General features: G+C 57.1%; 1 protein-coding gene across 1 annotated transcript in view; it reads left to right on the top strand.

Annotated features, from left to right (window-relative positions):
* Positions 1–11632, top strand: part of POLR2A (RNA polymerase II subunit A) — a 23257-nt gene extending 11625 nt beyond the window's left edge. The window contains exons 11-29 of the mRNA XM_059380377.1: positions 834–1043; positions 1131–1299; positions 1483–1577; positions 1712–1915; positions 2032–2254; positions 2626–2809; positions 3180–3351; positions 3440–3545; positions 3639–3844; positions 6725–6949; positions 7093–7339; positions 7540–7640; positions 8314–8418; positions 8506–8688; positions 8932–9135; positions 9279–9465; positions 9573–9686; positions 9829–9978; positions 10076–11632. Of these exons, the coding sequence (XP_059236360.1) occupies positions 834–1043; positions 1131–1299; positions 1483–1577; positions 1712–1915; positions 2032–2254; positions 2626–2809; positions 3180–3351; positions 3440–3545; positions 3639–3844; positions 6725–6949; positions 7093–7339; positions 7540–7640; positions 8314–8418; positions 8506–8688; positions 8932–9135; positions 9279–9465; positions 9573–9686; positions 9829–9978; positions 10076–11232 (4242 nt within the window). The 3' untranslated portion in view covers positions 11233–11632. The remainder of the gene's footprint in view (positions 1–833; positions 1044–1130; positions 1300–1482; positions 1578–1711; positions 1916–2031; positions 2255–2625; positions 2810–3179; positions 3352–3439; positions 3546–3638; positions 3845–6724; positions 6950–7092; positions 7340–7539; positions 7641–8313; positions 8419–8505; positions 8689–8931; positions 9136–9278; positions 9466–9572; positions 9687–9828; positions 9979–10075) is intronic.
* The last annotated feature ends 1571 nt before the right edge of the window (positions 11633–13203 follow it).

Below are 13203 nucleotides of genomic sequence, written 5' to 3'. Positions count from 1 at the left end.
TTTAATAGCAGGCTCCCTGCTGAGCAGAGAGCCCGATGCGGGACTCGATCCCAGGACCCTGAGATCATGACCTGAGCTGAAGGCAGTGGCTTTAACCCACTGAGCCACCCAGGCGCCCCCCATTTAATTTTTTAAGATGTGTAATTTCAGGTACTGTTAGAAAGCAAAGGGGAAGGGAAACACATGATCTAATTATAGTTTTGTTTTTTATTTTTATTTTTTTAAGATTTTATTTATTTATTTGATAGATAGAGATCACAAGTAGGCAGAGAGGCGGGCAGAGAGAGAGGAGGAAGCAGGCTCCCTGCTGAGCAGAGAGCCCGATGCAGGGCTCGATCCCAGGACCCTGAGATCATGACCTGAGCCAAAGGCAGCGGCTTAATCCACTGAGCCACCCAGGCGCCCTATTTCTTTCTTTTTTGTTTGATTTTTTCTCTCTCTCTTTAAGATTTTATTTATTTATTTAACAGAGATCACAAGTAGACAGAGAAGCAGACAGAGTCAGAGAGGGAAGCAGGCTCCCTGCTCAGCAGGGAGCCTGGTGTTGGGCTCAATCTCAGGACCCTGAGATCGTGACCTGAGCCAAAGGCAGAGGCTTCACCCACTGAGCCCCCCAGGCATCCCGGTTGTTTCATAATTATTAGAAGTAGTTTATGTTTATTGTTCAAGAGAAGAGGGACGCAGAGTCTCATGGTCATAATTAATATGTCATGAAAAGTTTGGGAAACCCTCTCCCTGGCATCTGCCTCCCCAGTCCGCTCTCACCCGTGGGTTCACTACCTTCCCCAGCGCGGCCCCGGGGCTGAAAGCTACCGTTGCTTGTCCTGGTGCAGGGGGAGGTGATGAACCTGCTGATGTTTCTGTCCACGTGGGACGGGAAGGTGCCGCAGCCAGCCATACTGAAGCCACGGCCCTTGTGGACGGGCAAACAGATCTTCTCCCTCATCATCCCCGGCCACATCAACTGTATCCGCACCCACAGTACCCATCCAGACGACGAGGACAGCGGTCCTTACAAGCACATCTCTCCCGGGGACACCAAGGTAGGATCCGGCCTCCGCCTGGGTGGGGGCAGGATTTGGACAGGGGCACCACCGCGGGGGGTCTCAAGTGGGGTGCTTTGTGCGCAGGTGGTGGTGGAGAACGGGGAGCTGATCATGGGCATCCTGTGTAAGAAGTCTCTGGGCACGTCGGCCGGCTCTCTGGTGCACATCTCTTACCTGGAGATGGGCCATGACGTCACTCGCCTTTTCTACTCCAACATTCAGACCGTCATCAACAACTGGCTGCTGATCGAGGGTGAGCGAAGAGCTCCAGTGAGCCCGCTCCTGGAGTCCGAGTCCCTCTTCTTCCCGTTCTTCTGTCCTTCGCTTTCCTGCTTGGATTTGGGGTCCCGCCGCCAAGGGTCTTGGCTGTGATTCCATTCCAGGTTTTGGGGGCGAGTGTAAGGAGGGTATTGGTGATGCCGCTCCATATTCCTAGGTCACACCATTGGCATTGGGGACTCCATTGCCGACTCCAAGACCTACCAGGACATCCAAAACACTATTAAGAAGGCCAAGCAAGATGTGATAGAGGTAAGTAGGAAGGCCGGCCGAGACCCAGTGACAGTCACTCCGACACGTGAAGGGGACGTCGGCGACAGCCGGGTAGGTATGCGGGGAGGGGGAGCAGAGCGGATGCCGAGCCCTGCCACCTCCCTCGCACCCAGGTCATTGAGAAAGCTCATAACAACGAGCTGGAGCCTACCCCGGGGAACACCCTGCGGCAGACCTTTGAGAACCAGGTGAACCGCATTCTCAATGACGCCCGAGACAAGACCGGCTCCTCTGCCCAGAAGTCCCTGTCTGAGTACAACAACTTCAAGTCTATGGTCGTGTCTGGGGCCAAAGGTTCCAAGATCAATATCTCCCAGGTGGGGAGCCTTGGCCTTCCCAATGCGGGCCGCGGGGGAGGTGTGATGGGTCGGCGTGCTAGGAACGTGGGCTCTTCAAGCAGAGGGAGTCAGGGGCATCCCCCGTCTTTCCCCAGGTCATTGCCGTCGTCGGACAGCAGAACGTGGAAGGGAAACGGATCCCGTTTGGGTTCAAGCACAGGACCTTGCCTCACTTCATCAAGGACGACTACGGGCCCGAGAGCCGCGGCTTCGTGGAGAACTCTTACCTGGCAGGCCTTACGCCCACCGAGTTCTTCTTCCATGCCATGGGGGGTCGCGAGGGGCTCATCGACACGGCCGTCAAGACTGCTGAGACTGGTGAGGCCTTCTGGCCCGGCTACTGCCAGGGGACCCCTGGAGTGGGTGTGGGGGAGTTCCTGGGCTGGGGATTTTGTCTCTCAAGGAAAGAGTAGCAGATGGAAGTCAGGAGCCAGGAAGGCAGCCCGTGGGACACGCACAGCCCCCCCGCAGCACTCCCTGGTGCAGGGACAGGGCCCAAGGTCTCTCACGACTTATCCCCTGGGGGCTGGTTCCTGGGGGCCCCCTCTAGCCCCTGCCTCCAGCAGGTGGTGGGCGCAGCATTCATGGAGGGGCTGGGGGTGCCGGGGGGATGCTGTCTCTCGTGAGGGTCAGTGGGTGGAGGCGTTGGCACCCTCTGCACACGCGCCCATATCCCTCCCCCCGCGCAGGGTACATCCAGCGGCGGCTCATCAAGTCCATGGAGTCGGTGATGGTGAAGTATGACGCCACCGTGCGCAACTCCATCAACCAGGTGGTGCAGCTGCGCTACGGTGAGGACGGCCTGGCTGGCGAGAGCGTCGAGTTCCAGAACCTGGCCACCCTGAAGCCGTCGCACAAGGCTTTCGAGAAGAAGTGAGGAGGCTGTGGTGGGCGGGTCCTGGCCGTGGGCCTCTCAGCTGGCCTCCTAGGACACCCCTCCCTTCACGCAGAGATGCTGCTGGCCCAGCATGTGCCTTGCGGCCACCTGCCCTCTTAGGACCCTTTGTCCCTCCTGGTGATGGCAAGTACATGGTGGGGGCTGACCTGTGCCCAGTGGCATCCTAGTGCCCAATGGTGTCCTAGCAAGCTCAGGTGGCCTGGGGCCTAGACCTTGGATTTCTCTGCCCCGGACACTTTGCCGTGGATCCCCGTTCTGCAGGACGTGCAGCTCAGAGCCTCTCAGTGCTCCTTGCAGGGATTGGGCCTGGGCTCGCCTGCTCCTGACCCCTCCTGCTGCCCGCAGATTCCGCTTTGACTACACGAATGAGAGGGCGCTGCGGCGCACCCTGCAGGAGGACCTGGTGAAGGACGTGCTGAGCAACGCCCACATCCAGAACGAGCTGGAGCGGGAGTTCGAGCGCATGCGGGAGGACCGGGAGGTGCTCAGGGTCATCTTCCCCACCGGCGACAGCAAGGTGCCCAAGACGGGTAGGCTGGGCCGGGGCGCTGCTGGCCTTGTGTGGCTGTGCCCTGCTCGTGACACCCCCTGCCGCCCCTCTTCAGGTGGTGCTGCCCTGTAACCTGCTGCGCATGATCTGGAACGCTCAGAAAATCTTCCACATAAACCCCCGTCTGCCATCCGACCTGCACCCCATCAAGGTCGTAGAGGGTGAGTAGCGGCCTGGGGACCCCTGGGCCAGGCTGCAGGACCAGAGTGAGCCGGGCTGCGGTCTACCCTCTTTTGACCTCCGTTGGCCCCCAGGAGTCAAGGAGTTGAGCAAGAAGCTGGTGATCGTGAACGGGGACGACCCCCTGAGCCGGCAAGCACAGGAGAACGCCACGCTCCTCTTCAACATCCACCTGCGCTCCACGCTCTGCTCCCGCCGCATGGCCGAGGAGTTCCGGCTCAGTGGGGAGGCCTTCGACTGGCTGCTCGGGGAGATTGAGTCCAAGTTCAACCAAGCCATTGTAAGTGGTGGTCTCAGCCCAGCCTCGCTTTCCTCTCCTCTGACCTGTGCACTCAGCTGGGCTCTGAGCGCAGCCTGCCTTTGCCCACCAGCACCTGGGGGTGGCTCTTGGTCACTGAGGGTCTGTGCTTTGCCAAGTCCCACTTGGGGGGCTTTGTGCCCCTTCCCTGGCGGGCTGTTTCCATGACGCAGACACAGACACTGGCCCTTGGATAGATGGGTGACGACTCCAGGATGGACAGTCCTACCGGAAAGAAGCCATGTGGCTGGGATGGGAAATGGGAGGGTCGTTCTTTCTTTTCTGAAAGTGCCCGGTGTGTGCAGAATTCCGGTGTAGGTGGAGGTAAGGGACTGGGGGAGTGAGCAGGAAAGAGATTCAGACATATTGGGAGAGACCATCGCTGTCTCTAAGGGAGGTTTTTACAGGGCAGTGGGAAGATAGAAATGTCTTACAGGCTTGGCTCTGAATACATGCACGGTAATCCGGTTTTATAAATGAAATAATTAAAACGCATCAGGAAACACTATAGAACGTGATTGAAAGAAGGAAGGCTTAAGTGAGCAGAAGGACATCGGGTGTTTGAGGATTACAAGATTTGTGCTGCTAAATGGCCATAATCCCCAAAGTGATCTACAGACCCAGCACTGTCTCTGTCAGAGCCCAGCTGCCTTTTTTGCAGAGATGTATAAGCTGATCCTAAAATTTATAGGGAATTGCAGAGGATTCAGAGTAGCCAGACAGTTTGGGAAAACAACAAGATTGGAGGACTCCCACTTTCCCGATTTCATATATCCCCATAGAGCTGCACATCTCAGAAACGCTTGGTGCTCACATGAGGATGTAGAGACAGATGCACGGAACTCAAGTTGACGGCTTGCAAGTTAAACTGTCACGTTTACAGTTGTTTTTTTTTTTTTTTAAGATTTTATTTATTTATTTATTTATTTTAAAGATTTTATTTATTTATTTGACAGAGATCACAAGTAGGCAGAGAGGCAGGCAGAGAGAGAAAGAGAGAGAGGGAAGCAGGCTTCCTGTGGAGCAGAGAGCCCGATGTGGGGCTCGATCCCAGGACCCTGAGATCATGACCTGAGCTGAAGGCAGCAGCCCAAACCACTGAGCCACCCAGGCGCCCCAAGATTTTATTTATTTATTTGACAGATAAAGACAGCAAGAGAGGGAACACAAGCAGGGGGAGTGGGAGAGGGAGAAGCAGACTTCCCACTGAGCAGGGAGCCCAATGTGAGGCTTGATCCCAGAACCCTGGCATCATGACCTGAGCTGAAAGCAAACGCTCAACGACTGAGCCACCCAGGGGCCCCTATAGTTGTTACATTTTTGCCGAGGGTGCCAAGTCTTTGCACAGGAGAAAATAAGTCTTTTCAACAAATGATATTGGGGACCTCACTGGGTTCTTCAGTCCATTAATCCAATTCTTGGTTTCAGCTCAGGTCATGGTCTCAGGGGCTATGAGATCAAGCCCCATGTTGGGCTCTACACTCAGCTCGGGGGATGGGGGGGCTCTGCTTGGGATTCTCTTGCCTTGCCCTCCCCCATGCATGCTCCATTTCTTTCTCAAATAAATAAACTTTAAAAAGTAGTAGTGCTGGGACAGCTAGGCATACACGGGCAAAATGCTGAAGTTGGATCCTTACCTCGCGCTGTGTAGAAAAATTGCTTCAAAATACGTTGAAGATCTACGTGTAAGAGCTCAAGCTATAAAACGTTCTAGAAGAAAACGTGGAGTAAATTTTCATGATCTTCGATTAGACAGCGGAGTCTTTGGTTGGACACTGAAAGCATCTGGCTAAAGAGCACCAAACAAGACAGATTGGGCTTTGGCCACATGAAAATCCTGTGCTTCAGAGAACACCAGCAAGAGAGTGAGAAGATGATCCAGAACAGCAGGGTAAGCTTTGCCATCATCCTGCATGAAGAATACACAAAGGACTGCTGTGAGTCAGCAGCAACAAAGAGAGCTTAAGCCTTGGATAGACACCTTCCCACAAAGAAGGTGGGAAGTAAATGCATGCGAAGAATTGGTCAGCGTCATGAGCCTCCCAGGAAACGCAGCTGCAGCCCAGTGAGCCGCCACATCGTGCCCCTCAAATTAGGACGGAAGGAGGCTCTGGGTGAAGCCATGGAGCCGTGAGAGTTTTCCTGGGCCGCTGCTGCGGGCGGTGCGGCCACTGCGGGGCCGCTGCTGCGGGCAGTGCGGCCACTGCGGGGCCGCTGGGGGTCACGGGCCACTGATCCTCTGAAGAGTGGACACGGGTACCGTTTGAACCAGCAGATCCACTCCTAGGAACGTACCCAAGACTGGACAGCATGTGCACAAAAACGCAGCACACAGACGATTGTGGTTCGCTCATAACAGCCACGCTGTGGAAACAGCCAGAACATCTGTCCGTGGACGGGTAAGCAGGACTGCCAGCACCGTACAGAGGAGCGTCCTGTGGTCGGAGCAGCGAGGTGCGGAGCCGGAAGACAGCGATGAGCCTCCGGTTGCCGTGTGCGCGGAGGCCATGTGCACTAGGACTCTCGTGGGAAGGTGGCTGATGGCAGTTAGAGCTGATGGCGTGTGGTCGTGACCTCAGTGAACAGAAACTTTGGGGAGCCCCCCACTTGGAGCACTGATGTGACCTGGTGTGCAGCCCGTGACTTGAGCACACTCTAGAAGTTAGGGTCTCAGGTGGCCCAGGGCCGCCCCCCAGGTGTGTGGCGCGGAAGGTGAGGAGGAAGGGGCATGCGAATCCGACTCGCTGTGTCAGGTTCCTGTCCTGTCCCAGCACCCATGTCACTGTGCTGACTGCAGCTTGTCGTCCCTCGCCGGAAGGAAGGTGCTCACTTTCTGTGATGCCGGCTTTTCTTCTTCCATAGGCCCATCCTGGGGAGATGGTGGGTGCCCTGGCCGCACAGTCCCTTGGAGAACCTGCCACCCAGATGACCTTGAACACCTTTCACTACGCCGGTGTGTCTGCCAAGAACGTGACCCTGGGTGTGCCCCGTCTCAAGGAGCTCATCAACATCTCCAAGAAGCCGAAGACGCCTTCGCTCACTGTCTTCCTGCTGGGCCAGTCTGCTCGAGACGCTGAGAGGGCCAAGGTAGGGACTGGGTAGCTCGGCTTCTGGCGGGAGCAGGAGGGGGAGTGCTCTCGCTCTTGAACGCCTTCTCTCTGCAGGGAGGGCTTGCAGAAGCCTTCAGAGCCCCCTACATGTCTTATGTCCCCAATCCCTCTTGTTCCCAGGACATTCTGTGCCGTCTGGAGCATACGACACTGAGGAAGGTGACCGCCAACACAGCCATCTACTACGACCCCAACCCCCAGAGCACGGTGGTGGCAGAGGATCAGGAATGGGTGAATGTCTACTACGAGATGCCTGACTTTGACGTGGCTCGCATCTCCCCCTGGCTTTTGCGGGTGGAGCTGGACCGGAAGCACATGACCGACCGGAAGCTGACCATGGAGCAGATTGCCGAGAAGATCAATGCGGGTAAGACTACTCGGGCTCCGCATCTGTCCCGGCACCGCCTGCTGGTCCCCAGTGAGCCCCCCACTCTCCGCCTTCCATGGGCCTGCTCCGTGTTACCCTTTCTTCTAGAGGGTTCTGGGAGGGGCAGGGGAAGGTGGGAGAGCGCCATCGGGGAGAGTCCCCCGGCCACCGTCCTTCTCACGGTCCCTCCTCTGCACCAGGTTTCGGCGACGACTTGAACTGCATCTTTAATGACGACAACGCGGAGAAGCTGGTGTTGCGCATCCGGATCATGAATAGCGACGAGAACAAGATGCAAGAGGTGAGGAGACCGGGGGGGGGGGGGGGGGGGCATGGACGGTGCCGGGCGGCCTCTCTGGCGACCAGAGCCATGAAAGCGGCGTGGAGGCTGGCTGGGATTTCCAAAACTTATAGCAGCAAAATCATTTGAAAGTTGAGGTAGCAGCTGTGTGGCCCTGACAGGTGGCGTTGAAGCAGGGGCCTGTCCCCCTGCGAGGCTCCCACGTGAGGGCGGAGAGCAGGGCTAGCGCATCTTGCGGAAGGCAGGTGATAGCAGGTGCCGCGGGCCCTGAGAGTGCGCCGGAGCGGTGTCTTCAGTCCTGGGCACGAACACACGCTGAACTGTGGGAGAGTAGATCCAGAGATCCGACAGGAGAGGCTGGCTGCCCGCGGGAGCCCTTTGCTGCCCAGGCGGTGGTCACCGCGAGCTGGGAGGGGCCGCAGGCGCCCTTGGGACCGTTGGAGTGTGCGAGCTTCTGAAAGCCTGTCGGGAAGGCGGGTTGTGGGAGCCTTCCCTGGGTCTCTCTCAGGATCGCGAAAACCGGCTAAAAAGTAACATCAGGGGGACCACGGAGGGCAGAGTCGGGCCTGACGTGGCTCTCAGGCCTCCCCAGGGCGGCTGTGGTCTGGGGTGAGGGTGGGGAGAGAGGAGGAGGGTGGAGGGTTCCAGGCCCTGGGCCTCGCTCTCGCTGCAGGAGGAGGAAGTGGTAGACAAGATGGATGACGACGTGTTCCTGCGCTGCATCGAGTCCAACATGCTGACTGACATGACCCTGCAGGGCATCGAGCAGATCAGCAAGGTCAGCGCACCCCTCCCCGCCAGCGCCCCCCCCCACCGCCCCCTCTCTGCCGCCCCTTCACCCCGCCGCTCACACTCTCCCCTGCAGGTGTACATGCACCTGCCGCAGACAGACAATAAGAAGAAGATCATCATCACAGAGGACGGGGAGTTCAAGGCCCTGCAGGAGTGGATCCTGGAGACGGACGGCGTGAGCCTGATGCGGGTGCTGAGCGAGAAGGACGTGGACCCCGTGCGCACCACGTCCAACGACATCGTGGAGATCTTCACGGTGAGCCCCCAACGTGCCACTGCCCCGCTCTCTTCCTGGGATCCTGCGTGTCCAACAGGAAGCAGCCTCCGCCTGCTCTCTGGGCGTTCACTTGCTCACGTTTGTCCAAATCTGAGCCCAGGGTTGAGTGTGGACAGCTGCGACCCGTGATTGTCCCTCTGCGGGTCCGGGTGGCAGGAGGAGCTAGAGGAGAGCAGAGCTCCTTGGTCTTGTCCCATCACTCTGACCCCCACTGCCGGCCAGGTGCTGGGCATTGAAGCCGTGCGGAAGGCTCTGGAGCGGGAGCTGTACCACGTCATCTCCTTTGACGGTTCCTACGTCAATTACCGCCACTTGGCTCTGCTGTGTGACACCATGACCTGTCGAGGCCACCTGATGGCCATCACCCGACATGGGGTCAACCGCCAGGATACCGGGCCTCTCATGAAATGCTCCTTTGAGGAAACGGTAACGATGGAGCAGGGGGTAGATGGAGAGGGGGCGGGGAGCACTGTAGGAAGACGGGGTGCAACAGAGTGACCTGGGCAGCAGCCCCTCGGAGCACGGGGTGTGGAGCTGTCTCACGGGCCCCCCGTCGGCTGGTCGTGCAGGTGGATGTGCTGATGGAGGCCGCCGCACATGGAGAAAGCGACCCCATGAAGGGGGTGTCGGAGAACATCATGCTGGGCCAGCTCGCCCCAGCTGGCACCGGATGCTTCGACCTCCTGCTCGATGCCGAGAAGTGCAAGTACGGCATGGAGATCCCCACCAACATCCCCGGCTTGGGGGCCGCCGGACGTGAGTAGCTGGACCCCCGCTGCCCAGACCTGGCCGGGGGGCAGGGGTGGGAGTGGGAAGGCTGGTCTCTGGGCGTGGTACTCAGGAGTTCCCCTGCTTCTCCACAGCCACTGGCATGTTCTTCGGCTCAGCGCCCAGCCCCATGGGAGGGATTTCTCCAGCCATGACGCCCTGGAACCAGGGTGCAACTCCGGCCTATGGAGCCTGGTCCCCCAGTGTCGGTGAGTGACCCAGCCGCAAAGAAGGGCCCCTGTCCGGGTCGTCAGGCGGGTAGGCTGTGGGGGTGAGGTGGTGCCTTACCAGGGAGCTCTGGGCACACTGCTGAGCTCCAACTCTGGTTTGAACTCCTGTTGTGCTTGGCAGGGAGTGGAATGACCCCGGGGGCAGCCGGCTTCTCCCCCAGCGCCGCCTCCGACGCCAGCGGCTTCAGCCCTGGCTACTCGCCTGCCTGGTCTCCCACGCCGGGCTCCCCAGGCTCGCCCGGCCCCTCCAGCCCGTACATCCCCTCGCCAGGTGAGCTGTCCCTGTCGGTTGGGGCCAAGTTCTTCCTCCCCAATCCTTCCTTCGGGGTAACTTTCCATCCCTGAACTCTTGGCTTTTTCCCCCACAGGTGGTGCTATGTCTCCCAGCTACTCCCCGACATCACCCGCCTATGAGCCTCGCTCCCCTGGAGGCTATACACCTCAGAGTCCCTCTTACTCCCCTACCTCACCTTCCTACTCCCCCACCTCTCCATCCTACTCTCCAACCAGTCCCAACTACAGCCCCACGTCACCTAGCTACTCCCCGACCTCGCCCAGCTACTCCCCGACTTCACCCAGCTACTCCCCGACTTCTCCCAGCTACTCCCCAACCTCTCCCAGCTATTCTCCAACTTCCCCAAGCTACTCTCCCACTTCTCCGAGCTACTCTCCGACCTCTCCCAGCTACTCCCCAACCTCTCCCAGCTACTCCCCCACCTCTCCCAGCTATTCCCCCACCTCTCCTAGCTACTCGCCAACGTCCCCAAGCTACTCTCCCACGTCCCCAAGCTACTCTCCCACGTCCCCAAGCTACTCGCCAACATCCCCAAGCTACTCACCAACCAGCCCTAACTATTCTCCAACCAGTCCCAATTACACCCCGACGTCTCCTAGCTACAGTCCGACGTCACCAAGCTACTCCCCGACTAGTCCCAATTACACGCCCACGAGCCCTAACTACAGCCCAACCTCTCCAAGTTACTCTCCAACTTCACCCAGCTACTCCCCAACCTCGCCAAGCTATTCCCCGTCAAGCCCACGATACACACCACAGTCTCCGACCTATACCCCGAGCTCCCCCAGCTACAGCCCCAGCTCCCCCAGCTACAGCCCAACCTCGCCAAAGTACACCCCCACCAGCCCCTCGTACAGCCCCAGCTCCCCAGAGTATACCCCGACCTCTCCCAAGTACTCACCTACCAGCCCGAAGTATTCGCCCACCTCCCCCAAGTACTCACCCACTAGCCCTACCTACTCGCCCACCACCCCAAAGTACTCCCCAACATCTCCTACTTACTCGCCGACCTCTCCGGTCTATACCCCGACCTCCCCCAAGTACTCGCCCACCAGCCCTACCTACTCGCCCACCTCCCCCAAGTACTCACCCACCAGCCCCACCTACTCACCTACCTCCCCCAAAGGCTCTACCTACTCACCCACTTCCCCGGGCTACTCGCCCACCAGCCCCACCTACAGCCTCACCAGTCCGGCCATCAGCCCGGACGACAGCGATGAGGAGAACTGAGGGTGCGCGGGGCGCAGGGCAGCCCGAGCGGTGCCCTCGTGGGGCGCAGGCCCCTGGCCTGCTTCCCTTGTACATAGCGCCTGTGACAAAGTTCTTCGTTGATGTTCTGGTCCCGTTTCCTCTGGGGCTTCTTGTCTTGTTCTCCAACTGTGCTGACTCAGAACCCACTCCTGGCTCTGGTGGTCTCCTTCCTGCCCCACCCACCCCAGGCCTGTCCCCACATCGAGGCTCCCTCCTTGCCTGTGGCTTGATTGGGGGGAGAGGGGATGTTAACTTCTTAGGGGTAGTTCCTGCTGTGGGTCGTTCTAGCTGATCCTTGGGAAGAACAAAGCTAAAGCTGCCTTTTGTCTGTTATTTTATTTTTTGAAGTTTAAATAAAGTTTACTAATTTTGGCCAAAAGTGCGACACACGGAGTGCGTCATTGTGGGCAGCACACCTGGGCCGCCGCCTGCCCGGGCCACTCCCTGCCACCGAGAGGCGGGCAGCCCAAGCTGACAGCTCTTCACTCTGAACAAGCACCTGCCACGGGCCACGTGCTGCTTTCTGCCAGCGTTACAGTCCCCCAGGGGGTGGCCCTTGCCCTCCGTTAAGGCACTGCTGGACGTAACAGTTTTTTAACCTTTGATTATCGTGATTTGGAAAAGTCCAGAAAGGTCCATGTGCTGTAGAAGCGGAAGTGTCCCCATCCTCCACACCACCACCAGGAGGCACATTTTCTTCCGGTATTTATCCTGCGCGTTTCTCAAGTCCCTTCTAACCACTTTTTGTTTTGGCCTCAAAGCAACAATGAGAAGGTTCTGGGTCCTGTAATAGCTTTGAAAGTGGCTGTGAAAGGATTCAGAGATAATTTGTTACTTTTGGCCACTCCATATTTTCTTCCATTAGTTTCCTGTTAATGCGTGTATCAGCTTCCTCCATTCCCTGCTAGATATTTCTGCTTTGCTTTGGATATATATTTTTTTTTTTAAGATTTTATTTATCTGACAGACAAAGATCATAAGTATGCAGAGAGGCAGGCAGAGAGACGGGAAGGAAAGCAGGCTCCCTGCTGAGCAGAGAGCCTGATGCAGGGCTCAATCCCAGGACCCTGGCATCACAACCTGAGCTGAAGGAAGAGGCTTTAACCCACTGAGCCACCCAGCCTTTGGATATTTTAAATCAATTTTTTTTTTTAATCAGAATATTTCAGAGAACAGTATAGAACGTTAAGCCCAAAATCTAATTTGATCACTGAGGGTACAGGTTATAGATGCCATTTTGCCGTATTTAACCCCAATCTTAAATTGTTTCTAAAGAAATGACTTATTCTTATAAGAAGAATATATATTTGTTATAAAAGATCAAAGCACCAAGAAAGAAAGAAACATCAAGTCTTCCCAAATCCCACCACCGAGGAGCGTGAGCACCACCATGGTGAACGGAATTCTAGGCATCTCCTGCTCGATCGCAGAGTGATAGAAAGTTAGAAATTGTTGAAGGGGAATGGGATTGCTTGAGTTTGGGCTGTGTGGATACCATGGACTGCCTTACAAACGGCCAGTATTTCTCACCACTCTGGAGGCTGGGGGATCCAAGGTCAAGGCTGCTGGCTTCTTGGTTCACAGATGGCCATCTTCTCCCGAGTTGGCAGAGGGCAGAGGAGTGAGGGAGCTCTCTGGGCTCCTCTCAGGGCATTGATCCCGATCATGAGGGCTCCACCCCCATGCCCTAAGCCCCTCCCCAGGGCCCCCCCTCCAGACACTCACATTAGGGACTAGTTTCTAGCCATGGGAATTTGAGGCAGACAAACATGAAGTCCATAACGTGTGCTATGTAATAAATTTGATAATTTTTTAAGGAGAAAAAAGTGAATTCACCAATCTGCCAAATGTCATATCACTACTTCTCCATGAGCACCATTCCTGACAGATCCCTCACCGTTAGCGTATGTTATGAAAACAAAACGAGTAAAGGAAAAGCAGAATCAGACC

Source organism: Mustela nigripes, chromosome 16 (genome assembly GCF_022355385.1).
Source record: "Mustela nigripes isolate SB6536 chromosome 16, MUSNIG.SB6536, whole genome shotgun sequence".
Classification (NCBI taxonomy): domain Eukaryota; kingdom Metazoa; phylum Chordata; class Mammalia; order Carnivora; family Mustelidae; genus Mustela; species Mustela nigripes.
Note: the sequence above shows the minus strand (reverse complement) of the source record. Positions and strands in the feature narration are given on the sequence as shown.